This window comes from Balaenoptera physalus (genome assembly GCF_965194825.1).
Source record: "Balaenoptera physalus genome assembly, chromosome: 20".
NCBI lineage: Eukaryota > Metazoa > Chordata > Mammalia > Artiodactyla > Balaenopteridae > Balaenoptera > Balaenoptera physalus.
Window position 1 is genome coordinate 39,330,428 of NC_138901.1, and position 26,594 is coordinate 39,357,021.

Consider the following 26,594-nt stretch of genomic DNA (forward strand, 5'->3'; position numbering starts at 1 on the left):
ACAGAGCTGCTTCTCCAGCCAAGCCAGTATGCTGAATGTGGCACATCCTTCCAGCCCTCACATGAGAGAAAGAATAAATTGTCCTGGGGCTTCCCTGGTGGCGCAGTGGTTGAGAATCTGCCTGCCGATGCAGGGAACACGGGTTCGAGCCCTGGTCTGGGAAGATCCCACATGCCACAGAGCAACTAGGCCCGTGAGCCACAACTACTGAGCCTGCGCGTCTGGAGCCTGTGCTCCGCAACGGGAGAGGCCGCGATAGTGAGAGGCCCGCGCACCGCGATGAAGAGTGGCCCCCACTTGCCGCAACTAGAGAAAGCCCTCGCACAGAAACGAAGACCCAACACAGCCAAAAAATAATAAAATAAATAAATAAAATACCGTCATCTGAACACATAATAAATATAAAAATTAACAAGAAAAAAAAAAAAAGAATAAATTGTCCTGTGAGCGGTTTGTGTGCTATGATTAATACAATAGTATGTTCTTCGAGAAAGACCTCAAATGTTATCACACCTGGCTTTTTACATTGTTTCATTCTCAGCTGCTGTTTATATTCTTTAAATGATCCTGATCCCACGTCAATGGTGATTACAAAAATTTTGGTTCCTTGCTCTGGCTGGACTATAGCCCAACTGCATGCTTGAAAAATGCATTAAATCCCTGAAGCAAGGCTGTAACCCCAATGCAAATGCTAGGAAATGACTGTATCCCAGGGATCTTGCTGAGGCAGAGGTTTCAGGCATGAACACATTCCTTCCACTGAGTTGAAAGCTGAATTTGGGTCTTGGGTGACATTCCAGGTGAAGGTACTCTCATCGCAACCCTGGCCTTGCTTTTCCTACTTCAATCTGACCTGAGTCACGAGCTTTGGTAACTGACCGTGCTTTAAGAGTTGGTCTTGGGACTTCCCTAGTGGCGCAGTGGTTAAGAATCCGCCTGCCAATGCAGGGGACACAGGTTCGATCCCTGGTCCAGGAAGATCCCACATGCCGTGGAGCAACTAAGCCCGTGCGCCACAACTACTGAGCCTGTGCTCTAGAGCCCGCAAGCCACAACTACTGAAGCCCACACGCCTAGAGCCCATGCTCCGCAACAAGAGAAGCCACCACACTGAGAAGCCCTCACACCGCAACGAAGAGTAGCCCCCGCTCTCGCCACAACTAGAGAAAGCCCACGCGCAGCAACAAAGACCCAGCGCAGCCAAAAATAAATAAATTAATAAATTAATAAATTAGAAAAAAAAAGAGTTGGTCTTGTCTAGCCAACTCGACAGAAAGCTCAAGGGTCAGAGCTGAATCTAACACTTGTCTGTGTTTTCCCCAAGCTCCAATATACACAATGCTTTGAGTTGAACTAACTCAAAAAGTATCAGGCAGGGAGGAAAGACTTCTTCGTTCATGTCAGAGACATGAGGGCACATGCTCCAACAAAAAAGAACTACTATAGATATTATTTCAATGTCATAATACATAACAACTCAGTTCTAGTAGGTCTTTGGGTTCAAGCTGGCTCTCCAGGCAGTATGACTTACGCTGTAAGACTTCTCAACAACCACAGGTGCATCAGACTTTGCTTGAAAGACTTCACTATGCTCTGGCTGCTCATATTTTCTGGGGGGCAGGTGCCTGATACCTAATAATTATAACACAATCATTGTCATTCGGTGATATTCAAATGGCATGGAAGGGGCAAAGGGTGGCATAAGAGAAGAGATGTATGCATATTCTGCCAAGGGTGGCCATGTTTCATATATCAAATCAAAGTGGAGACTGTTAGGCTAGCCTCGTCCCAGCACGTGGCCCTGGATCAGCCACCCTTTTGCCTACCCATTCAAGAGCGATGCTTGACAATGAACAGATTTTAAATACCAAAAAAATCCAAACCAATAGATTTTCTACCTAAGGTAAATAATAATTTTAGATGTACCTTCCTTTGATTTGCAAACAACTGTGAAACGATATCCCATGCCCTGACTGCAAGCAAATTACCAGGTGGAAATACACAGTCTTCAGTTTTCACCTACAAATCTCTAAAAGTGATGACAGTAGATGTCATTTGTCTCTAAGTTCCTCAGGCATAGACTCTCTGAGAGCCAGTGGAATTTTTCTGGCTTAAAATGCAACGCAAATAAGTGGGCAATAGGGAGTGGCCTTCCATCAATGCCCTCAGGTAAAAGGTTCAATTCTTTGTGAGGTTAGACCCAGATCCAGGGTCAGTGCATGGAGATTATTTTACTTCCTTTGGACAAAGGAATCTGCTCCGGTAATAGAAAAACTCACGAATCTCTGGACTTCTTTACCTGTCTGAAGGACAGTGGGATTAGAAGGGTATGCTGCTTTCCCCTGGAATTCAGGATTCCCAGACAGGTAGGAAAGGAGAGAAGACCAAAGGAAATATTCTAGGAGGTTTACTTATTTTTGAGAGCTGACAACTTGATAGAGCTCACCTAGCCTGACTCGTCCAACTGAGCTTACCGGTGAAACTTCGAGGCCCTGGCTGTCTGCCATGCTGGTCACTGTTGTGGTCACTGCTGTCTGTTTTGTCACACTTGCCATTTCCTCCTGGCTCATCATTTTTCTTGGGATGCTCTACAGCTTGCCGCCAATCCGCGTGCTCAGGGACCCTAATGGGGGGCTGCAGCAGGGGATCAGGCCTGTTTTCAGCCTCATTTTCTAAAGTCACACTACTCTGAGGATGCCAAGGAGGTACTGCCAGCTGCCCAGTAGCTGCTTTCTCTGCCATTTCTTTCACCTCCGCTGGATGTAAGAGAAAGCAGCATTTAAAAGATCACTGTGAATGCTGGAAACAAAAGCTTTAGATTCTTAAAGAGTTATGTCATATTTTATAGCTCACATTGTCACAATGATTGCTTTTTTGGAATTGCATCATCCTTAGCTTGCCCTGCTTGGTCTGAAGCAGAGGAGAGGAGAGAATTGATGATAGAGTAAGGGAAAGGCAGAATTTCAGTTAGTTACAGACCTTTTTGCTGAATTAGAGTACAAAGTAACAGGAAACTTGTAGATGAACCTTCTTGTTGTGAAGATTTTATAAGAAAATGACATCTGAAGCCCCTAGTCTGTAGAGACTAACAGAAGGAATTCTATTTGAGTTTGTCTAGCCTTTCTAGACCACACTGAGCTCATTATTTTGGGAGTACATATGTATGTGTTCATGTGTGTTTTCACTACAATTTTCTATACTTTTGCAATGTCACTTAGCATTAGTATCAAAAAACATAGATGCTGTATCCTTTTAAGCTTACAAGATTAAACTGATACAAAAGGATAATGCCCATAGAATATGTGAAAGTGACACTGCAAGCTCTCTACCTTAATAATGTTATATATTAAACATCTATATCGTGTATTTTTACTACATGTGTTACATAACATACATACATATATATAGAAGTTATTTCCTATACATTATAGAAATGAAAAAAGCACTTCTCTTCTGCGGTTTGTAATCAGAAAGGTCTTGCTTTTAAAATGGAATGATCTAAAAAGAAAAGAATATGGGAGAACAATGCAATACAGGCTGTGTACTTACAGATAACAACCAGGTTAGAAAGATACTTTAAATTTCATTTTGTTCAACAGAATCCATGACTTTATACTCACTTTTCCATTTTAAGTGTCTCTCTCCAGCATCTTCATTATTTCTTGACTTTGTGTTATAGATTTTAGAAGACACAGATTCCATACTGATCCTGAATTGCATAGATTTGGGGGAAGGGGGCGAGTGGACACAAACACATCAGTTTGCTCAAGTTCTTGGCACAACCCCAAGCCCATCAGCCCACCCAGAGGACTGTCCCCTATTCTCTGAGCCGTTCCTGAGATTTCACCGACTCCTACCCACCACCAGGGAGCACTAGACTTCCCAACGTTCAGCCCACAAGGCTTTACCTGGAAGAGCCCCAGCCAGGGCTGGATGACGTGAGTGGTCCCTGTGGGTGCCTTGGCACAGTGAGGAGTGCACTACTGAGCTGTGTCGTTCTGGTTCGGGCACTGGACTCTCTAGGCCTTCCCTGGCTAAGAAATAAAAGGAGTGGGTTAGAAGATCTCGAGGTAGAAGACCCACAACTGAAACACAGCTGCACCAGACAGAATCCTCGTCCTTGGGCTGTAGCAGAGCCCTGCCACAATGCCACAGAACATAGGTGAAGGTTCAGTAGCTGTTCCTGCCCTTTGATCAGAATCCTCTGGTAATATGCACACCTGCATATCAGTGATAGCACAATAGCTAGCATTTGTAAAGATGGTCTTAAGGCACCAGGGGCTCTGAAGAACATTCAGAGATCTTCAGCCTAGTTTCACTGAGTTCGAGACCATGTCCTGCCAATGGCTAGCTGTCTGACTCTGGCAAACTTCAATCTCTCTGGGCCAAGGTTTCCTCCTCTGCAAAACAAGGGAGTTTCTTTTTCCTTTAAATATTCCATGAGTATATATATGTTATCACCTATTAAACTAACTCTTTGAAAATGTGTGATCTATGGCATATATGTGAATTCCCTTTTATCCAGAATACCCCACTCTCCCACTGGATCAGAGTGAAGAGAGGCTGTTGAATTGGAAAGGTTACATCTAATCAGTTTCTTTGAAGAGCAATTTGGCAATAGCTATCAAGAATCTTTAAAATGTTCAAACCCTCTGACCTAGTAACTCTGCTTCTGGGAATCTATCAAGGACATAACCCAAAATGCAAAAAAAAAAAGATTTACTGACAAGTCACTGTAGCCCTATTCTTAACAGGAAAACAACAAAAAAAAAGAATAAAACAACCTAAAATTCAACAATGGGGGAAATTCAACAATTTCAAAGTAAGTTTACAGGATGTTTTTAATAACAAGGGATAACCATGTTCTAATATAAAGCAAAAACTGAGGATACAAAATTGCCTACACGTATACAATTACAATTTTTTTAAGCATACAAAAAGACTAGGTGGACTGGTAGCAAAGTGTTAAACTTTTCTTTGGTCAGTTTTTTGTTCTCCTGGGGGAAGAGGGTGGAGCTGGGCAGGGGGAGCCACAACTACAGCTGTTGCTTTGTCATCCAGTGGCTATACTGTCACTCCATCTGCCTCTGTCAATGATGTGACTGCTAAACTCTCTGATGCCAGTTAGGTGGTTCTTCAGTTAATTTCCTTTGTAAAGGTAAAATACACTCATCTAAAATGTCTGGGCATTTTCCTTGATTCTCTCTTAATGTACATATTTAACCAAAATGAATGGAACAGCAAATTTGTCATTAGTTTTAGTCACCACTGGGGGTAGGAACAAAATTTTTTTTCCAGGAGGACTGACTTCAAGCTGTGGATTAATGTTGCCATTTAACCACAGAAAAGGAAAACTAAATTGATATAATACTCTACCTTGAAAAACATTTATTGCTCCATTAATAATTCCTCCTATGCAGGGACTTCCCTGGTGGTCCAGTGGGTAAGACTCCGTGCTTCCAATGCAGGGGGCCTGGGTTCGATCCCTGATCGGGAAATAGATCCTGCATGCATGCCACAACTAAGAGTCCACACGCCACAACCAAGAGTTCTCATGCCACAACTAAGAAGCCGGCATGCCGCAACTAAGTGTCCGCATGATGCAACTAAGAGTCCACATGCCGCAACTAAGACCCAGTGCAGCCAAAATAAATAAATAAATAAATAAATAAATTTAAAAATAATAATAATTCCTCTTATGCAAAATAAAATTTGTTTTACCTAAGTTCTTAAAAACCCAGCGTACGCATACGCTCTCCTTCTAGTGATTTGTGCTGAAACCAATTCATTTCGTTGATCTGGCTAAAAATCAGAGGCCGCAAGGTAACAATGATACTGTTCAACCCCCTCCTTCTGTCCCCCAGAGTCAGTGATGCTTATTTTGAACAACACTGGTTTTCACATAGTTTGATCTCTGTAGCACTGGTGCATGGAATAACTTGGCAATTCTTTTTATAAGAAAAACAATCTGGGGACTTCCCTGGCGGTCCAGTGGTTAAGAATCTGTGCTTCCAATGCAGGGGGTGCAGGTTCAGTACCTGGTTGGGGAACTAAGATCCCACATGCTGCGCAGTGTGACCAAAAAAAAAAAAAAAAACCCCACAATCTGGGCAGTTTCAGAAAGGCAGGATGCTTTGCTTTTGACAACAGATGAGTTCTGTCTGGCTAACCTGCCAGCCACTTGATGTCCCCTGCAAGTCTCCATTATACCACTCTTCTCACTACGCAATGGAGAGAACTTGCCAAGATCTGCTTCTGTGTTACTATGCCTCATCTCTCACAATCTCTTTGTCACTAGACATATGAAGATCATTAAGTGGCCTCAGGGTCACATGGGAGTCTAAAGACATGGTGACACAAAGAACAATACAATGTTAACCCACCTGCTGGTATTTTGGTTCCTGTTTCTTTCCAAACTGTCCTTGGCTCCGTGAGTAGGCTGAAACTGTTCACCTCTGCTCTGTTTTCCAGGACCACAAAGAGATGGCAGCTTAAAAATCAGTAGACATGTTTCAGTGCTTTGATGAAGGAATTCCTCTTCCCTTCACTCTCACATTCTATTTTTTTTTTTTTTTTTGTCTGCATTGGGTCTTCGTTGCCGCGTGTGGGGTTTCTCTAGTTGTGGCGAGCAGGGGCTACTCTTCGTTGTGGTGCACGGGCTTCTCATTACAGTGGCTTCTCTTGTTGTGGAGCATGGGCTCTAGGCACACGGGCTTCAGTAGTTGTGGCGCGCATGGGCTTAGTTGCTCCGCAGCATGTGGGATCTTCCCGGACCAGGGCTCGAACCCGTGTCCCCTGCATTGGCAGGCGGATTCTTAACCACTGCGCCACCAGGGAAGTCCCTTCACATTCTATTTTTAAAGCCATTCTCGCTAAGTGTGTAGAACTAACCAGACCCCTCAAGACAATTTCATTTTCCATGTTTCACATCTAGTAACGCATCTCTTAGCTGGAGGCCTCTACATAGGAATGTTGGTCCCCAGGACTCCAGGCTGAACAGGGCACAAGTGGAGAAGGAGCAGACAAAATAGACATCAAAAATCCCCAAACTTGGACTTCCCTGGTGGCTCAGTGGTTAAGAATCCGCCTGCCAATGCAAGGGACACGGGTTCGAGCCCTGGTCCGGGAGGATCCCACATGCTGCGGAGCAGCTAAGCCCGTGCGCCACAACTGCCGAGCCCGCGCTCTGGAGCCCATGTGCCACAACCACTGAGCCCGAGCGCCACAACTACTGAAGCCCGCGCGCCTAGAGCCCGTGCTCCGCAACAAGAGAAGACACTGCAATTAGAAGCCCGTGCACCGCAACGAAGGGTAGCCCCTGCTCGCCGCAACTAGAGAAAGCCCATGCGCAGCAACAAAGACCCAACGCAGCCAAAAATAAAAATAAATACATACATACATAAATAAATATATTTATAAAAAAAAAAATCCCAAAACTTTCCCCTATATTAAGGAAGCAGGTTTTGTGGCAGGAGCCCCAGGCCCTGGGCTCTAGTCTGATCTTTGCTCAGACTAACCTAAGAGAGCCTTATGTTTCAGTTTCCTCATCCATAAAACAGGGACAATAATATCTACCTAAATCCACCAGGGGGATGCTATGAAAATAAAACACAACAACAAAAAAAGGCCACAATACTTCGGAAATAGTAGAAGTAAAATAAATTAAAGCCTATGCCCTTTATCCAAAAGAAAGACTTTGGGATCTGCTTACTCCAATTTTAACAAACTTAGTTAATTATATTTCCTAACCTATTAAGGCAACAAATGTGAGATTTGGGGATGGCAGTAAGATGCCTAAAGGTGAGAAGATACGTAAAAATGATCATAATCTCTCTGGAATACAACCTCCACAGGCTTTTGTGTGGCGGCAGCATTGTATCATGGAACATCACAATAATAGATGTTCAGAAAAATGTCACGGTCACCAAGGAAAGGCCAGAATATATTTAGAATATATCCAAAATAGGTATTTAGAATAATGGGAAGTTTGTAATGTTTTCATTCAGTATGATTAAAAATTTGAGAATGAAGAAATTAAAAGAATGAATTTCAATTGTCTGAAAAATTCATTTAGGTGAAAATGCCTTATTCCTTGATTATGCTAGAAAACCAGGGTACACTTTTTAAAGAACAATTGAAATATGGTATAATTGTTTTCCACATAGTCTTATGTACTAGTAGATGGCTTCCAACAATGGCTGTCATCAATTCCTTCCCTCCCTGCCATTTGGGAGCTGGAATCTACTTCCCTCCCCTTGAATCTGTGCTGGCTTCATGACTTTGACCAACAGAAAAACAGCAGAAGTGACATTGTCCTAGTTTTTAAGAGGCCTGGCAGCTTCAGCTTTCACTTGGGAAGCCAGCTGCCATGCTGCAGAGCAGCTTGGGTGAATGAAAAGCCAAGTGCGGAGAGAGGCCATCTGGGGGAGCCTAAGGCACCAGACAGGTAAGTGAAGCCTTCTTAGACCTTCTTGCCCAGCCCAGCCTCCAGCTGAATGCAGTCGAGGGGGTGATCCCAGCCGGTGCCACATGGAATGGAAGAATCACTCAGTTAAGCCCTGTCATATTCCTGACCCACAGAATTATGAGAAATAATAAAACATTGTTATTTTAACTCACTAAGTTTGGGCTTTTGTTGTTGTTGTCAGACAGCAATAGGTAATCAAAACACAGTATACAATAAAAGTATTTCTAATGGTTTTCTAGCAAACTCTAACTTCCAATAGAAACAGAAAAATTAAGAATCTAAGTAAATTATTTGTGCCTCCTCTTTACATAAAAACAAATGCCAAGGCTTTTCCAAATGTTCTAAGTGAGGACTGAAGCCTCACTGAAATTCAGCAAGGAACAGTGAAACAGCACTAGACTGGGAGTCAGAAACCTGCCCCTGACCAGCTGTGGGCCTTGGCAGTAGCGCAGCAAGGCATGGGGGTTAAGTAGGAGTCATCTGCCCTGTGCAGGCCTAAGCGGGTGCACTGCAGGTGGAGGATTTTAAAACAATAATAAAACTCACCAAAAGCCTGCTTTTTATTACCATGAGCCAGCAACTCTAAATAATTTTAGTAATAAGATCTTCCTTCCAACGGTGCTGACCTCTCCTACTCCACCCCGCTCTCAGTCACACCAGTGGATCTTGGAAAGTTTAAGTCTCTGAGCTTGAGCTTCACACTCTGTAAAAGGATGGGCTTGATCCACCTCTAAAATTCTGATTCAAGAGGCAGCCAGCTCTGTATGTGTGAACTTGTTCAAATTCATTCGTTTAGTCCTTCCCTCAATGACCGTTTATCAAGTACCTTCTATGTGCTAGGCCCCTTTCTAGGTGTGGGGACACAGCATGAGTAAGAGCTGTCCTTAAGAAGCTCATGGAGGAACCACTCTTCAACCCATGGTTTCTCACATCCTCTGAGGCATCTTCTTTGACTATCGAGTCCTTCTGTCCCTCACTGGTGTCTGAGATACTCATAGTAGAGCTTGTGGTTCATTCATCATAATATCCCAGGGTCTAATAAATAGCCTCTGGCTCTATAAATGTTTGTTGAATGAGTGAATGAATGAATTAATAAGCAATTTAGAATGGGGATTAATACCTGCCCAAGATACCATATTTGGTGAGCTGAACTATATAAAAGTGTCAATACTTGATTATTTTAACCTATAAAACAACAATTTCATATGGTTCAAACTTCTCTGAATTTATGGAGAAGGACATGGGCTGTGTGCTGGGTTTGGAACAGGAGGTGAAGAGTTATCTATCTTGGAATTCCAACCTAGAGGCCTTACTTCCCAAAGCCAAGAGGACCCTGCTGTGAGTTGGCTGTGCTGACGTCAGTCCTTGCTGGCAGGTGAGGGGCAATGCTGACCCCGGCTCCAGGTCCTGCTTATGCTGCCCTGCCCCCCTTCTCAGCCTTACCTGTTGGCCCTTCTCTGACTGATCCCTAGCGCTTTCTTCAGTGACTCGGGGGAAAGGGGTGAAAGGTGTCCAGCCACAGCTGCTTCTTTTCTTGGACCTTTTGCCAAAATGTCCTCCTTGAAAGTCCCTCATTGTTCTTGGAGACTCTGCTAGGGTCGGGCAGTTGCCCTCAGTGTCCGGCTGCAGGTCCCCTGGCAGCTGCATGGCAGGAGGAACATAGCTTGAAGCTGGGGGGCCCAGGGCTGAAGGTAAGTCACAGACGTCTGCAAACTCTCTTGAAGAAGCCCACAGAGACCAGCGCTCCTCCTGCTCCTTCTGTGTCATCTCAAGCTTATCTAGCTTCTGCTGAATATTCCTCAGGAAACTGGCATTCTGGTGCATTAAGGTCTGTGAGATCTTCAGATTCAGCACACACTTACTGATGTACTCCTCGGTCATGGACCTGTTGCTCACGTCGCCCTTGGCTCCTCTGGCTGGCTCAGGCAGGCTGGGTGAGCTAAGTGACCCATCCTGCCGGTCCCAGTCCTCAAAGGAGAGCTCCGTGTCAGCTTCCGAAGAGCCGCTGTCCTCATGGCAAAAACAGCACGCCTCTCTCTCCATCTTTTCCAACTCTTCTTCCATGGACTTCAGTTCATCTACCTGGTTTTGTCTGGCCCCCTCAAGAGATGAACCAGTTCCTGGGGGCTCTTCCTCTTTGTCATCTCCCATGTCCAGGCAGCCTGAGTAGATTTCATTGATTTCGAAGCTGCAGAGGCTTGCCTGACCTGGGCTGGGGCTCCTGGCCTCTTCCCCCACAGAGCAAGCAGGAGAAGCAGCACCTTGGTTCTGTGTCTCCTGGGCCTCCAGACTTGGGTCTGGGACCAGAGGCTCTGGTGTTGCTTTCTCGGTGGGAGCAGAGTGACCCCTTGGTGAATGAAGCTGACCACCTGCTGAAAAGAGTAGCAACATGCAGCTGATTAAAGTGATTGCAGCAGCTCAGCAGCCTTGGCTTGTTGCTCAAGTGGCATGAGAACACAGAAAAAAGTTTTTTTCTTCCCACTCCCTTTCCAGTTAGGAAGACTACCAGATACACACACAGAGGGTGAGAGGGTATTTCGAACTATTCTGACGTGGGTTGAGATAGAAAATTTGGGGGACTTCCCTGGTGGCGAAGTGGTTAGGACTGGGTGCTCCCAATGCAGGGGGCCCGGGTTCAATCCCTGGTCAGGGAACTAGATCCCACATGCATGCCACAACTAAGGAGTCCACCTGCTGCATGTAAGACCCAGTGCAACCAACTAAATATATATATATATATATATATATATATATATATATATATATATGTAAAAGAAAAAAAAAGAAAATTTGGGAAAGATCAAACCCGGGTGGAAATGTTCTAAGCTTAAGTTATAGTATGTTCAAAACATGCATAACTTCAGGACAAGCAAATTACAGGCCCCTGAGTCTTAGGACTAAATTCATACTTTACACAAAAGGTGTTTGAATATTCATGTCAGTTCAAGTTGTGCTCTTTGTGAACATCTGATGAAAGAAGCTGAGACACTGCCCAAGAAGCCACTGCACTGAGACAGATAATACCTCAAAAAATAACTCCAAAAAATAAAAAATAAAAAAAAATAACTCCAGGACTGACTACCCACCACCCCTGGTTGATGGTGTACAGCTCGCAGAGAATGGGTCAGAGGAGCCAAAGTAACAAGAGCTTGGACTGCCATTCTGGAGGCTTCCAGGCCTGTCCAAAGAGTCAGAGAATAGTCACTTGGCTAGAATCCAAAGGCCTATGTTCCAGCTGTGTAATAAACCTGGAATTGTGAGCAAGCCACAACCTCTCTGAACCTTAGTTTTCGCATCTGGAATATGAGGGCATCAAGCCAGATGATTGCAAGGTCCTTTCCAGCTCAGAGTTCTAAGGTTTCCAAGTATACTAAAAAGCAGTAAGGCTTTAGAGAAAAGGTTGGAAGGAAACATCAGAATGTTAACAAATTAAAATGTTAAGTAATCTTCTTTGTATTGTTTAGGATTTTCTATAATGAGCAGATAATAGTTTTAAATTTTAAAAATCACCATTTTTATTTGTGAAACAATTAAATACATTCCTAAATCATACTAGAAAGAAACAGATTGTTACTGCACAGTTCTGGATCCAATCAATGTGTATATGGAGCTCAAAAAGTTTAACTTAATAATTTTAAGGATCTTGATTTTTCCCTAAGGCATCCATCTTTCCCAGTATAAGTTATGGGTATAGTTTGGAGGAGTTGATTAGTTGCAGCTCTCAGAACACATTCATGTCAAAACCTGTGGGTTAAGGCCATACCTGTTTTCTTCAGCTCTTTTATTTGCAAGTCAGGGGTCTCTTTTGGATGTTCTGAAGTCACTCCTAAACAGACATTGACATCAGGATGGAGTTCATATCTCTGCACCCTGGAGCTCTCGGTTGGCTGAGTTCTCTGGGCTCCAATAAAATCCTGTAACAAGGGAAGTACTGGCAAGGACATATCTGCAATCATCTGAATGTCACTGGTGTTTTAGAAACATATCTAGGTGTCAAATAAACTCCCTGTTACTCCTGTTGGGTAGACTGACTGTAGTCCTAATAAACGAATTAACTGTTAATTACCAATATTTAAAAAGTAATAACAGGGACTTCCCTGGTGGCACAGTGATTAAGAATCTGCCTGCCAATGCAGGGGACACGGGTTCAATCCCTGGTCTGGCAAGATCCCACATGCCACGGAGCAACTAAGCCCGTGCACCACTACTACTGAGCCGGCACTCTAGAGCCAGCGAGCCACAACTACGGAGCCTGTGTGCCACAACTACTGAAGCCCGTGCCCCTAGAGCCCATGCTCCCCAACAAGAGAAGCCACTGCAATGAGAAGCCCGTGCACCGCAACAAAGAGTAGCCCCCACTCGCCACAACTAGAGAAAGCCCGCGTGCAGCAGCAAAGACCCAATGCAGCCAAAAATACAAAAAAAATAATAAAATAAAAATTTTTAAGAAGTCAGTAGCTGTCATTCACTGAATTGCACTGTGTGCCTACAGGGTGTCCCTTTTACGTACTGACACTCCGCAGCCTCCCTCCGCAATTCCCTGCTGCCCTCACCAAGTTAGGCAGTTAGAATTTTCTTGGGAACACAGAAAGGGTGTAATGAAATGAGGATTTCCAAAATATCCTACAACTTGGTCTCTAGCTTCTTCTTGGTCTCTAATTCCCTATCCCCTGAGATAGGTAAGCAGAAATAAACTCCCAACAACTTCACAGCTTACCTTTAAGTCATTTTTCAGAATATACTGGATATCTTGAAGGTTCATAGTTCGGTCTTTCTGCTTGACCTGGATGCCTGACTTAACAATGTCATAGTAAGGTTTCGGAAGCCTGACATCAGCTTCTAAATAATTTCCCAAGACTATGGTTTCTTTAATAACTGAGCCATCTAAGTCATCCCAGGGTATGCTGTCTGTTAAGGAAAAAGCCATAGGAAGGAGAGACATTAAGAAATCAGATGAAATTGTCTAACCTTTGTCAAGTCACTCAACCTCTTTAAAATTAATTTCTCTCTGTAGAAAAACTACCAGAAGCCCAGTAACAAAGGAGAAACCACTTGACCCAAATAACAGGGAAATCCCTGCCACAGAGACAGGAAAAAATAGTGTCAGACTCATGTAGGTATGGACTCTCTGCTGGCAGACCTGGGGACCACAAGGGAATGTTTCCTGGTGTCAAGTAGGCTTGCCCAATACATTCATGTCATGGAAGGTGTGGTTTTTGCCTCTGAGACTGTAAACACTGTTAAATGGGGGCTGATTCTCACTCCCTTAGTGAATGTGGTATGTATGCCTTCACCTTAGAGTCCTATATGTTTGGAAGGGTTTCTATGTCTTTTAAGTGACACTGCTTATACATACGCTGGATCCTGGGTGTGTTCGATTTCACAGTTTACTTCTCAGAGGCCAGTCCTTTCCCCTCGTTTATAAGTTCTTAACATAGAGAACAGACTTGCAGTTGCCAAGGGGGATGGGGGAAGGGAGTTTGGAGATGGTAGATGCAAACTATTACATTTAGAATGGATAGACAACAAGGTCCTAATGTATAGCACAGGGAACTATATTCAATATTGAACTATAGTCAATATGGTTTTTCAATATGAAAAACCATAATGGAAAAGAATACAAAAAAATAATGTATAGATGTGTATAACTGAGTCACTTTGCTGTACAGCAGAGATTGATACAACATTGTAAATCAACTATACTTCAATTAAAAAAAAAGTTCTTAAGGGGCACCTCACAGAGACCCCTAAGCGTTGACAGCAATATTCAGTTTAAAAACGCTCCTTGGATTAAATGCATTACCACTGACAGGCTGATAGGTGGGCTTTGCTGAGTCTCAAAGAACAGGTTAAAAGAGAAAGATTTCTGGGAGATCATCTTATACCTTCCATAAACACAAAGAGGTTTCCTTAAAGAAGTTTTTTTGGCCTGTGTCCTGCATTTTCATAAAACTAAGTAACTCTTGGGGGGAAAAAAAATCCAACCTAAGAATAGGGACTTTGGTCACCATCAATGAGCTCTTTGATCTACCTGTTAAAATCTCCTGTATGATCACAGAAAAGCTGTAGATGTCTGACTTCACTGTGGCTGCCTTCTGTATGATCACCTCCGGGGCGGCCCAATTGTACAGCTGGGTGGGGAGGGATACTCGAGTCAGGTCCTTGTGTACACCTCCATCCCGGCTACGGAAGGAAACATAAGGTAGGGCTCATGTCTTAAAGGATCACTGTAATCACTATGCCACACACGTATGAAACATTTGCCTCTGAAGACTGACGACCTCCTTGAGCTTCCAGAAACCAGCTAGACCCTGAGCTAACTCACACTGCCTGCTATTCCAACGCCTGCAACTCCTTACCGTTCCTACCCGAGCAGGCCCTGCCCTGCCTCCCACCTTATCTGGCCGCTCTCTCCTGCTCACTCCTCTCAAGTCACAGGGGCCCTCTTTCAGTTTCTCCAGCATGCCAAACACATCACCACTTCAGGCTTTGCACCGGTGGCTTCTTCTGCATGGCATGCTCTGCCCACAGATCCTAGCATGACTGGCTGCTTCTTGTAATTAAAGTATTAGCTCATAACACATATATATAGAATCTCAAAAAAAAAAAAAAAAAAGGTTCTGAAGAACCTAGGAGCAGGGCAGGAATAAAGATGCAGACGTAGAGAATGGACTTGACGACACGGGGATGGGGAAGGGTAAGCTGGGATGAAGTGAGAGAGTGGCATGGACATATATACACTACCAAATGTAAATTAGATGGCTAGTGGGAAGCAGCTGCATAGCACAGGGAGATCAGCTCGGTGCTTTGTGACCACCTAGAGGTGTAGGATAGGGAGGGTGGGAGGGAGACACAAGAGGGAGGGGATATGGGGATATATGTATACATATAACTGATTCACTTTGTTATACAGCAGAAACTAACACAACAATGTAAAGCAATTATACTCCAATAAAGATGTAAAAAAAAAAAAAAGTATTAGCTCAAAAATCACCTCCTCGGAGAGGACTTACCTGACCACCTAATGTAAAGTAGTCCCAATTGATTGGCTTCAGAGCACTTATTATCTGAATTTCTTGTTCATTGATTTATTGTTTATAATCTGTCTCCCCTCCACCAAAGTCAGCTCCACGAGGGTAGGCCGCTTATTTGTCTCTTGTATCACCGTATCTCTAAACTTATACCAGGGCCTCAAAGCTTACTTTTGATTAAATGAACCTAAGACTCTTTCAAGAACCCCCTCAAGCCCCACCTGCTTTATCAAAGCCTTCTGGGACTCTTCCAACTCTTTGTGTGCTTCTTTTCTGAGCTCTGCCCTCTTGGGAATGAGCCCTCTCAGTTTAGCACTCAAAGGTTCACTGACTGGCTTGAACAACTCAACTTCGCAACCGGGCTCTCGGAGAACGAAGTCAGAGCATGCTAAATGTCTTCCGGGCCCACGAGAGTCCTCAGGGTGATCAGCGCTGACTTCTGCCCACAGCTGTCACGAGCATCAAATGAGATCACGCGTGTGGGAACACTCCATGGACCATAAAGCACTAAGCAAGTAAGGCATTAATATGACCATTATGGTAGGCATTTGGTAAAGACTTGGTGACTGCTGGTTGATAATTAAGAATTAAGTTTTTGGGAATTCCCTGGAGGTCCAGTGGTTAGGACTCGGCGCTGTTACTGCTGGGGTCCGGGTTCAGTCTCCCGCGGGAAACTAAGATCCTGCAAGCCGTGCAGCGTGGCCAAAAAAAAAAAAGAATTAAGTTTCTAAAAAGCAAGTAACCAGAAGTTCTTTTTGCTGGCACAGGAAAGCTTTTAGAGGATGGGATGGACTTCTCAGACTTTGAACAAACTTCCTTAAGTAATATTTCTTCTGGTAGAACTTTTGATAGATGGCAATGAGTTCAGGAAGCCATGAAGCTATAAAAGACTATATTTTTGTTTTGTTTTCTCTTTTTTTGTTTTTAAAAGATGGTACATTTAGACTCTTTAGTTGTATTGCTCAATAGGCAAGTGTGGCCTAGGTGTCATGTGAACAGCGTGGATACACATGCAAATATTATATTAGTATCACAGGAAAAGCAATGGCGTGTTTTATTGTCAGAGATATATTCTGAGGACCTAGCATATTTGGCTCTTCACCTTGTAGGCTGACTGTCCAAAGGAGACACTTACTGACCTTCTTGGGCCTCTCAGGCTGCCTAAGGCAAGGGACAAGTTATTTACAATCAGGATTTATATCCTTTCTCTTTTACTTCCATTCACCTTCCACTCTTCTGATCCCTCTTCCTTCTCTGTTAACGCTAGTGGGGTGTAGGAAAGGAGCTTCTTTTCTGGCTGTCATTCCATGGTAGTTATTTTTCTGGGCTTCAGCTTTGACATCATTAAAATCACATTTGGCTATGGCTCTGTGATACCACTTGCAAGGTCAATTCCAGCTCTAAAGATTCCATTAAGAAGGAGTTGAAGAATAGGAGAAACTGCTGTATCATTTTTACACCAAGAGATGGAGTGCTACCCTTAACAATGACATTCAACAACTGGACCGGCCTGAATAGAGTGCTACCAAAAATAAATGTAGAACTGAAAGCTGTTTTGTATTCTTGGGTAATCAACTCACATTATGAGCTGTCAAATGTTGCTGATGGACATTTCTGCCCAAAGTTCCATTCTGAGGTCAACAAGCCCAAAAGAATTCACACTTTCCTACCCATTTACTTCACAGCCCCTCACTTGACCAGTCTGTGGACCCCAGCTTCTCAGTGCATCTCACATCTTTCCCTTCTATTTTGGTTCCTTGGTCACCACCAGGCCCTGCCCTGTGGCATCCTGGCTGGTCTTTCTACCTTCAACCTCCAATCCATCCTGCCCCTAGAGCCAGGAAACGTCCTCTACCACCTGATTCTAGCCACAACTGAGTAACCTCAGACCACCTCTTCACCTCTCTGGGCCCCAGTTTCCTCTTCTATAAGAGGACAGCGTTGGGCCTGGCCATCTGCAAAGCTCCATTTCACTCTAGGATTCACATTTCTACTGGAGAGCTCAAGTCACAGAAACTGTTATACCTCCATTTTAACAACAGATGGCGCCACATCACTGGCAAACAGATTGGGTTCTGTCAGCCTTCTTGAAAAGCCTGTTATCAACAGCAAAAATGTCCAAATCCCTTAGCTTCCACTGCCCTTGAACACATAGCCAAAGTGGTGAACCTTGTTCTGAATCATTTCAAGGTTTCCCTTCAGCTAGACTCATCCATTCACTTCAAATGCTTCCTGAGCACTTACTGTGTGGCAGGCCTGAGGTGGGTGCTAAAGATGAACAACTCATGGTCCCTGCCCTCTCGGAGCTCGCCCTCTTGGGGGGCAGACACACTCGGCTGCAGGGGAGTGAAATATGCTCAGTGAGGTGGGGACAGGGCTTCAGTATAGGCTTCACGGGGTGTGGTGGGAGACTGTGTCAGAAGTGAGTTTAAAAGGACAAAAGGGAGTGCCAGGTACTCCGGAGGCGAGGAGCAGAGCCGGGAAACGGCCTGGACTGAAAGTGTCTTCAGATGGCCAGGCAGAGTGGGAAGTGATGAGCATGGCACTGCAGGCAGAGCCCGACCCTGGAAGGCTTCTCACCCTGCAAAGTGCCGGGACTTAATCTTCTAGGCCATGGGAGCCACTGGGATTGAGAATGGACCAGATCTGAGACTGAGCCACTCAACTGGCGATAGCTGTTTGGCCTCCACCGGTTCCCACATGGAAAACTGCTCCAGTCACACCCTAACCGCTCCCCTGCTTCTCTCTCGTCCCGTCACAGCCCCTTCTCCACATGGCAGGAGTGAGGGGGTCTGCTTAACCTGTAAATTTCAGCCATGACACCATTCTGCTCAAAAAAAACATTCACAGCATCCCCATGTTCTTAGGGTTAAATTCAAACTCTTTGCCAAGGCCCATGAGGTCAAGCACAATCTGGTCACTGCTCCCCTCTCCAGGCAGAGAGACCAAGGGCTCATGCGGTCAAGGAAGTGAGAGTCTTTCCACTTCATTCATTTAAAAAACATGCTGAGCTCCCACTGTGTGGAGGCTTATTCTAGGCATCTGAGATATGGCAGCGGATAAAACAGAAATCCCTGCCCTGGTAGAGGTTTTCGTGTAGTGAGAGAAGTATATTATGAGCATGTGAGCAGCAAAGACCTGCTGAGAGACTCAGAAACAAAGCCTCAGTGATGGTGGTAGGTGAGGACCAGGGTAAGTGGAGGTAAGCAGATCTAAGCCATGGGTCTGCCCGTGGCTGAGGCCTCACAGCAGCACAGGAACAACCCTGGGCCTAGGGCTCAGAGCTGTGGGCGACAGCAAGGAAGCACAGGGGAGATCCTCTGCTCCCCAGAACCTAGGGGCAGGAGATGGGGGCCAGCCCTCAACTCTCAGGAGGACTCTGACTCCTGCCAAATGGGAAGTGAAGCCCATCCACCAACCCTTGAATAAGGGCGTTGTTTTTTGTCACTGCTTCCCTCACAGCACTGATCCCCACCCATCTGGACCAGGACCGTAACGCTCACCAGCACCCATCGCCTTCTCTCTCCTTCCAGGATGCACAGCTGTGGTGCATTTCCCAGCCTCCCTGCAAAGAGGTGACTGGGCTCTGGCCAATGTAAAGTGGGAAGCAATGATACACACACTTCAGGTAGTCCCTAAACCCCGCTGTGTGTCCCTCCAGGCTTGCTCCTGCTCGTTGACCAGCAATGCAGAGGATACAGTGGGGGGACTGAGGCCTGAGGGATGGTGGAGCCACAGTGGGGAGGAACGTGGAACATAGTGAATGCCACCACGCCCCCCCAACACACACACACACACACACACACACACACACATACCAGAGTGCAATGTGAGTGAGAAATACTTCGGTTGTGTGAAGCCACAGAAAATTTTGAAAACTTATACATGCTGGCTAATGTGTGCTCATGCTTGTTAAATGTTTATTAAAATGAGAATGTCCTGAGCAGAAATAACTTCCCCAAAGTCCCTCTAACCTTGGCTGACAGGGCAAGGCATTGGGAAACCTCTTCCTCCATGGATAGCCAGTTCAGCCCACCAATGAGGAGTCAAGCCCAGATCAGATTCTCTCTCTACAGCAAAGCACCCCCAGGGAGATCCTGTTTGGACGTCATGATCGAGGTGCACACCCACCTTTCCATCATGTACTCCAGGTTGGTCAGCCTCGCTTCCCCTGTGGAGACGATGTGGATGGCGTAGGAGCTGAGGGAACGGTGGATAAAGCCCCGAGAATGCAGGTATCTCAGGGCGTCGGAGGTCTGGAGTAGCAGGTGCACGATCACCTCCATGCGCAGCACGGGGAACTGGGCCCGCTGCAAGCAAGAGATCAACCGCCAGAACAAAGGTGACTGCGGCCCCCGACACTGCAGAATGCTTTGTAGTTTCCAAAGTCTTTTCAGTTGATCTTCACGACAGCCACCTAGTGTGCCCATTTTATAGCTGGGGAACCTAAAGCTCAGTGAAGTTAAATGACCAGCCTAAGGTCCCACTGACCCAGGGCCCCTGGCTCCAAACCTGGGTTCCTTTCCCTCAGCCAAGCTGCTTGATACCGCAAAAAATGAGGAGAAAAGTCCTCAAAGCCTGGTACACACAGAGTGGGCCTGCCACCACCAGCAATGCACCTGCCCTGCTCCCCATCCCCAGCCAAGCCTGTGCTGCGGTAGAACCTAGACACGTAAAGAACAATCCATCCCCTACCACAGTCAGATGACCTAGAAAGTTCATCCTAGGAGGACAGAAATTCACTCACACCAAAGTACCCAATCATAACAGGTCTCTCCCCAGAGAAGTGGCATTTTAAGTTAACGCCCTCACCCAAGGAGAGGAAAGGGAACTAGGACACTAACAGGAGGTGCTCAGGCAGGAGGAATGGCGAGCCATTTCAGGGAAGAGCCCTTCCTGGAGGGTCTCTTCTCACTCCAGCCCAGGGTCTTTAGAACAAAGTCATGGAGAAAGAAAAACAAATCTTTCAGGACCTCTCTGAAGCCACATCTCAGCCCAAAGCACGTTTCCCAGGGAGTCTGTGGGTCAGGGAATATGTCCCCCCCTCCACCAGGAAGTCTGAAAAGGGAGACGGGACCGATAAAGACTTGCATATAAAGGTCCTGCAGGGCACCAGTGAAAATACCGGGAAATAAGACCAGAGGCTCTTTGATTATGGTTAGCTAAAAGTGTGGCTATGTGTTTTCTGGGTCTACTGAGCTCTTAGATGTCTGATAAAAAAGCAAGACAAACAATAATAAAATCACACTAGTTCCAAAGTGCTGATCAGCCTTAAATCGTGTGTTATATAGATCCCACAGAGTAAAGAATTAAGAGGTTTCTCAACTCTACTGCTGGGGGAGAAGGAAGAGGGAGGAAGGGAAGGGAGAGCTGGGGCGGGGGGTTGGGGGGAGCAAGGGAAGAACCCAGGGAAGCGGCCATTTACCCGTTCATGGAGGACAGCGAACAGCGTGCCGACGGCGACGCGCTCGTACACGAGGCGGGTCTTCTGCAGGCCCTGGGACAGGCACACAGCCATCAGCTGTAGCAGGTGAGGGTGCCGCAGCTTGCTGCAGAGGGAAGGAGGCTTCCGATGAGGCAGAGGGAAGAGGGCATGATGGAAGATGGGCGCTTTCCTTTCTTCTTGGCACCCTGAACGCACTCCAAACAAATACTATTTGCACAGAATGTTCTTCCAAGAAAGGGGGATGGGGTGGGAGTGGGGTCTCTGTTGGTGGAACCCTTGACCTTTCACTGATCAGAACCTGAGGGCTTTGGGTCATCAACGACAATGTCACTAAGAGCTACTAAGCAAGGCACTTTACATACATCAACTTGATCCTAACAACCAGTTGCAAGAAAGGTATCATTACAGTTACACTCATTTTAGAGATGAGGAAACCAAGGTCAGGGAGATCTCAGGCCCAAGGTCATAGACCCTCACATCAAAATCCACGCTGTGGGGACTTCCCTGGTGGTCTAGTGCTTAAGAATCCACCTTCTAATGCAGGGGATGTGGGTTTGATCCCTGGTCAGGGGACTAAGATCCCACGTGCCACAGAGCAACTGAGCCCACGTGCTGCAACTACTGAGCAAAGGAAGATCCTGCATGCCACAACAAGACCCAACACAGCAATAAATAAATAAATTTTTTTTTTTTAAAAAATCCATGCTGTGGCCATGAGCCCTTCCAGCCTCCTTGAGTCCCTTTAGGATGACTTCCCCAAAAGGAAGGATCTGGCTTTACAGGAGTTGAGTGATTTCCTCAGGAGAGAACTCGATGAGCCAGGGCCTATTCCAAGGCCTCAGCAGCCCTGGTATGAAACCGAGGATGGATTTCCTGCCCCTTTGAAAGATTAACCCCTGAGCCACAGGAAACCTAAGGTACTGAGACCCATCAGCGTGTCCTCAAAGGAGAGACATGGTTCCTTAGACACGTGGGTCTCCAGCAGAGCCATGCTCTATGAAGACAGGCTTGCGCGTGCTGACCTGATGGGCACAGGGCCCAAAATAAGGTGGGCCTCGGGGGCTGCAGAAGAGCCAGCCAGGCCTGAAGGCTGCATTCAGAGACCTGTGTTACGGGGAGTTGATCAGCTGACAGAATTGAGCCCCTACCACCACCATTCCCACACTCAGGCTATTCATGAGTTCTTCTTTTTCTTTCTTGGCAGCCCTGGGAAGTCAAATCAACCTACAACGAGGAAATGCTGAGGCTGAGGGGGCTGGTCTCCACCCTCAGGCACAGCCCTGCACAGCCCTGAACTTGGGTCTGAAATGCTCTTGGGTTTTCCTCTCACCTGCTGTGCTCTTGCTCAGCAATTAACAAGTCAGCCAGCCGCAGCCTGCGGCAGTGCGAGTGGGTGGGAAGATGCAGCTCCTTCACTGTGACCCTGTTCCCGTTCCACAGCAGGCTACAAGGGCAGGAGAGAGTGGGAGCAGAAGGGAATGAGCAGCCACTGCTTCAGTGAGGAGCTCTGTAGCCAGAGATCAGAGAAGTAGTGTTTATACAGACTCTGTAAAGCCCCCACCCCAGCACTGCTGGGTCCTCCCTCCTACCACTCCCGGGGCCTAAAGCACTTCAGGGACTTAGTGCAGGTGGCAGGAAGTCACTGAAGGATTTAAGGGAGGGAGTGACTTGATCAGGTTTGTATTTTAGAAAGACAAGGGTACCAGCAGCATGGGGAATGGGAGGGCAGGGGTGGTCTGGAGAATGAGAGGCCAGTTAGGAGGCTAGTCTGGGGGAGGGACAGTGATGACGTGGGCAAAGGCCACAGCAGTGGACAGAAGAAGAGGGGATATGACAACAAATCTGTGGCACGGGCAGGAAAACAAGAAGCATATCTGCAGGGGATACAGAGCCTTGCGGGTCTGTAGAGGCCTTTTTAGAAGGGTGTGACTTCTAAGCAGGGAAGAGGCAGCCAGGTTCAAGGAGGACAAGAGACCTTGGCCAGGACTACTCCTGTGACCCTGCAGTAGGCAGGTCTCTGGGGACTGAGAACATCCCAGGGACTTCCATCACAGCCAAATCCTATTACTGCTGCCTCTGCTGCATTTGGCTGGTGAGAGCCATGCAGGGCTTCAGTACCCTTTGACCTGAGGCCAGACAGCCACCCCTATGCTGCCTCTAATTCTCTAGAGCGTAGAAAGGTTGAAACACTGTCATGAGTAATCTTTCAGAGCGGTTGTTCTCAACAAGGGGCCATTTGGCCTTGTCTGTAGACGTTTGGGTTGTCACAATCACAAATGTAGGGGGTTGCGGGGAGGCAAACAGAGCTGCTACTGGCATCTAGTGAGTAGAAACCAGGGACACTCCTAAACATCCTACAGTGCACAGGACAGCCCCCAACAGTAAAGGATAACGAAAATGTCAGTCGTGTCCTGGCTGAGAAATCCTGATCTAGACGTCTGCTTTTCAGTGTGTCCTTGTGTTTGGGCAGAAACTCTCCACACACAAGGAAGTCACACAAAGTCCATTCTTCCTGTGGGACTAAATCTTAACCTCCACTGGCCAGCTTCCACTTACTTGGTCATGACCATGTAGGGGCCACTGAAGAAAGAGAAGGTGGGCTCATCGTCAGCTTGAATCACTTCCTTTTCTCCAATTACTGGAAGCGATCCTAGATAAGCCAGCTGCATGCCCCCTGTGAGATAAAACTGAAAGCAAAGCACAGCTTCAAATGGTGGGGAAAAAGAGAAAGAAGTAAAATACCTCCAGAATTTTACCAGCCAGCTAAAAATAAAGATAGCTGCTATTTATCAATTTGCTGAATACCCCTATGCACTGGACATAATTCTTTTTATTATCTTTAATCTTCCAAGAAGCACTGCAATGTTGTAATACTCTTTCCCTTTTGCTAGCGAGGAACTGGAGGCTCATGGGAAGAGGTCAGATACCTGCCTGAAGCACCAGGCCTCAGGTGCCTCCTAAGGCACCCACAGAACATGCCTGGGGCCTTCGCTGGGAATTAAAGGTTCATTGTCTAAAACTCCCCAAATCTAGCCCAAAGGCATTCCAGAGAACTCTCCAAGGTTTCCATCATTTTTCAGTAAGGACAGGACTAAGAGGTACTTGTCCTGCAAGAGCAGTAAAGAATTAAAAAAACACTTTGGAGAGGGAGTATTTTAACTTTCCATAGGAAGGAAGAGTTGGACAAAGTTGTGGACCCTGGGACCAGAGCCAGGGCCGGGTGATTCCCCAGTTAGTCCTGCAAACATTGGGTGTTGGTAGCAACCTCTTACCTTTCCAAAGCCAAAGCTGTAGATATTTTGGGCAGAAATGACTCCAGCTTTAAGCAGTCGGTTAGGAGAGCCATTAGGGCTTCTAGAAATATTTAAAAGAGGAGAAGAAAAGTAAGGATTAACTACCCATATCTAGAGGAACAACGCTGAACCAAGCTGTCAGAATGTGTAGTTGGTTTTGTCTTTAGTACTTGACAGTGGAACTGCAGATGATGTAATAGTCAGCCTCTGAGAGGGCCGCTGTGATTCCCATTTCCTGGTATTCGTGCCCTTGTGTAGCCATACACAGGTCAGAGAGGGCTGACCTGTTAACCTAACGGGATACTGCAGAAATGACGGAGTGGTGTGAGTTCCAAGGCTAGACCCCCCCCCAGGACTTCTGCCCTGATCTCTCGCAGCATTTGCTCTACAGGAGGCCAGTTGCCATGTTGTGAGGACACTCCAGCAGCCTAATGGGGAGGCCCAACACCCAGCACCAGTTTGCTAGCCATGCAAGTGAACCACCTTGGAACTGGATCCTCCAGTCCCAGATGACTGCAGCCCAAGCTGCATCTTGACCACATCTTCATGAGAAAGCCAGAGCCACCCAACTAAGCCATTCCCATTGGAATGGCTGAGTTGGGTGTAGCCATTCCTGACCTACAAAAATGATGTGAGATGCAAATATTTATTGTTGTTTGAAGCCACTAACTTTGGGATTAGTACAACAGATAACAATTAGAGATGGTCAAAGTTGGAAAGAATCATAAAGCATACCTTGTCCAACTTTCTCATTTTACAGATGGGAAAAATGGAGCCAGAAAGGGGAAACCTGCTGGCCTGAGGTCACAAAACAGCAGCAGGGACTAGGCTTTGGCCCTGTTAGAAGGAACTTGGTCTGCCAAGATCCTAACGCTGGCAGAAGAGGAGGTGTGAGAGATGGAAGAGCTGAACCAAGCAGGGGCTCCAAGGCCAGATGAGGGATTTGGGAGTTTAACCTGATAGCCATGAGGAAGACCCTAAAAGGGTTTTTAGCAGTGAGTGGCACATTTCGATTTTCATTTTTAAAAGGTCATTCTGGATGCTGAGTAAAGAACCAAGATGGACAAGAGTGGCAGCAAGAAGAGCAGTTAGGAGTAACTGGTCCTCGAGGGAATCATTAACTCATCTTTCATAAGAAGCATCCAGGTCATGAGAGGAAAACCAGGACTCAGTGTGCACAGAATGGGATGGGGGAGCCTGTGAAGAGTGTGACAAGTCTACTCACCCTGATCACAGAAAAAGATGCTGTCAGAGAAAATCAAAATGGAAAGAATTTTCCACATATAAATCCTAAGTCAATAAAGCCCAGGGAACTTAAAATAACTCTCCTGAGCATGAAGAGAAGCCTGGATGGAGCTCACCTCCTGCAGCTGTGATGGGGACAAGGGGAGGCTGCCCACCCAGGTGGCAGCAAGTCTTACACCAGCTTAAAACAGCCCAAGGAACCTTAAATTAAGCATTTGTGTCTTTTGCAACCTTAGGATATAAAGGATGCATGTTCCAATAAAGGAACATGTTTTCCATGGTTCAGAGATGACAAAAAAAAAAAGCTAGCCAGCTGCTCTGCTGAGAAAGTGTCTGCTGGGCAGCCCAGGCCTGAAAAGTTCCTTCCTTCCCTGCTAACCATGGGGTGGTTCCCACTGGAGCCCAGAACTCATTTCCCCCAGACGTTCCTGGAAGCAGGGGGACAACTGATGGTTTTCAGTGGCAATATCCTCTCCCTCCAAGCTCACCCCTTTGGGTGGGCCAATTGCTGGAAGGGACCAATGTGGAGGGGACCGAGGTGGTCCATGCTGCAGGGCTCCCACAAGGAAGGTGGGGATGATGCAGAACATCCCAGTCTGCTTGAGGCAGCACTCACCCCTGCATGAGGCCCCCAAACCGGGGCAGGCCACAGATGAGCCGCTGAGGGGAGTCAATCTTCTTCAGGAGGTCATAGGAGAAGCCCTGGATGATGGCCTGCATGTGCGCGGCACAGCGCTGCATGAACTCCACCATCTGCAATACACGGCAGAGACAGTCAATGCCCACACGGCTAATGGCCACCCTGGCCTTCAGTGGGATTGGAATGGTCTGAGGGGAGTGGTCTGAGGAGACAGGAGCCCCCCACAGGGAAATCTCTGGAAAGGGAAGGGCCCAAGTGATTTCCTAAAGATATGGAATGAGATGATTCCATTTTCAGGGAGCTCATTTGGCAATAATTACCTCCAAATCCTTCATTCAACAGATGCGGAAACTGAGGCAGGAGGAGTATTTTAACTTTTGTCCAAGGCCCAATAGCTAATGAGCAGGAGAACCAGAGAGAAGGGACTCTGCCCATCTCCCCCTTCCCTCCATGTGCCCTTTACATTTGTTAG

The 26,594-nt window shown here is 46.3% G+C and overlaps 1 protein-coding gene across 11 annotated transcripts in view; it reads right to left on the reverse strand.

The window, feature by feature from the left end:
* The window catches only part of TEX14 (testis expressed 14, intercellular bridge forming factor), a 52,990-nt gene extending 26,402 nt beyond the window's left edge, over positions 1 to 26,588 (reverse strand). For 8 of the 11 annotated variants that reach the window (XM_082439893.1, XM_082439901.1, XM_082439900.1 and 5 more), the window contains exons 1-15: positions 26,099 to 26,588; positions 24,217 to 24,298; positions 23,501 to 23,631; positions 22,275 to 22,388; positions 20,924 to 21,047; positions 19,630 to 19,808; positions 14,499 to 14,650; positions 13,185 to 13,375; positions 12,231 to 12,423; positions 9,911 to 10,839; positions 6,384 to 6,490; positions 3,909 to 4,034; positions 3,621 to 3,709; positions 2,475 to 2,756; positions 1,532 to 1,632 (exon numbers count right to left, since the gene is read on the reverse strand). In XM_082439893.1, the coding sequence (XP_082296019.1) occupies positions 1,532 to 1,632; positions 2,475 to 2,756; positions 3,621 to 3,709; positions 3,909 to 4,034; positions 6,384 to 6,490; positions 9,911 to 10,839; positions 12,231 to 12,423; positions 13,185 to 13,375; positions 14,499 to 14,650; positions 19,630 to 19,808; positions 20,924 to 21,047; positions 22,275 to 22,388; positions 23,501 to 23,631; positions 24,217 to 24,298; positions 26,099 to 26,235 (2,937 nt within the window). In that variant the 5' untranslated portion in view covers positions 26,236 to 26,588. The remainder of the gene's footprint in view (positions 1 to 1,531; positions 1,633 to 2,474; positions 2,757 to 3,620; positions 3,710 to 3,908; positions 4,035 to 6,383; positions 6,491 to 9,910; positions 10,840 to 12,230; positions 12,424 to 13,184; positions 13,376 to 14,498; positions 14,651 to 19,629; positions 19,809 to 20,923; positions 21,048 to 22,274; positions 22,389 to 23,500; positions 23,632 to 24,216; positions 24,299 to 26,098) is intronic. The other 3 variants (XM_082439898.1, XM_082439897.1, XM_082439895.1) reach the window with 3 other exon arrangements.
* Between the last annotated feature and the right edge of the window lie 6 nt (positions 26,589 to 26,594).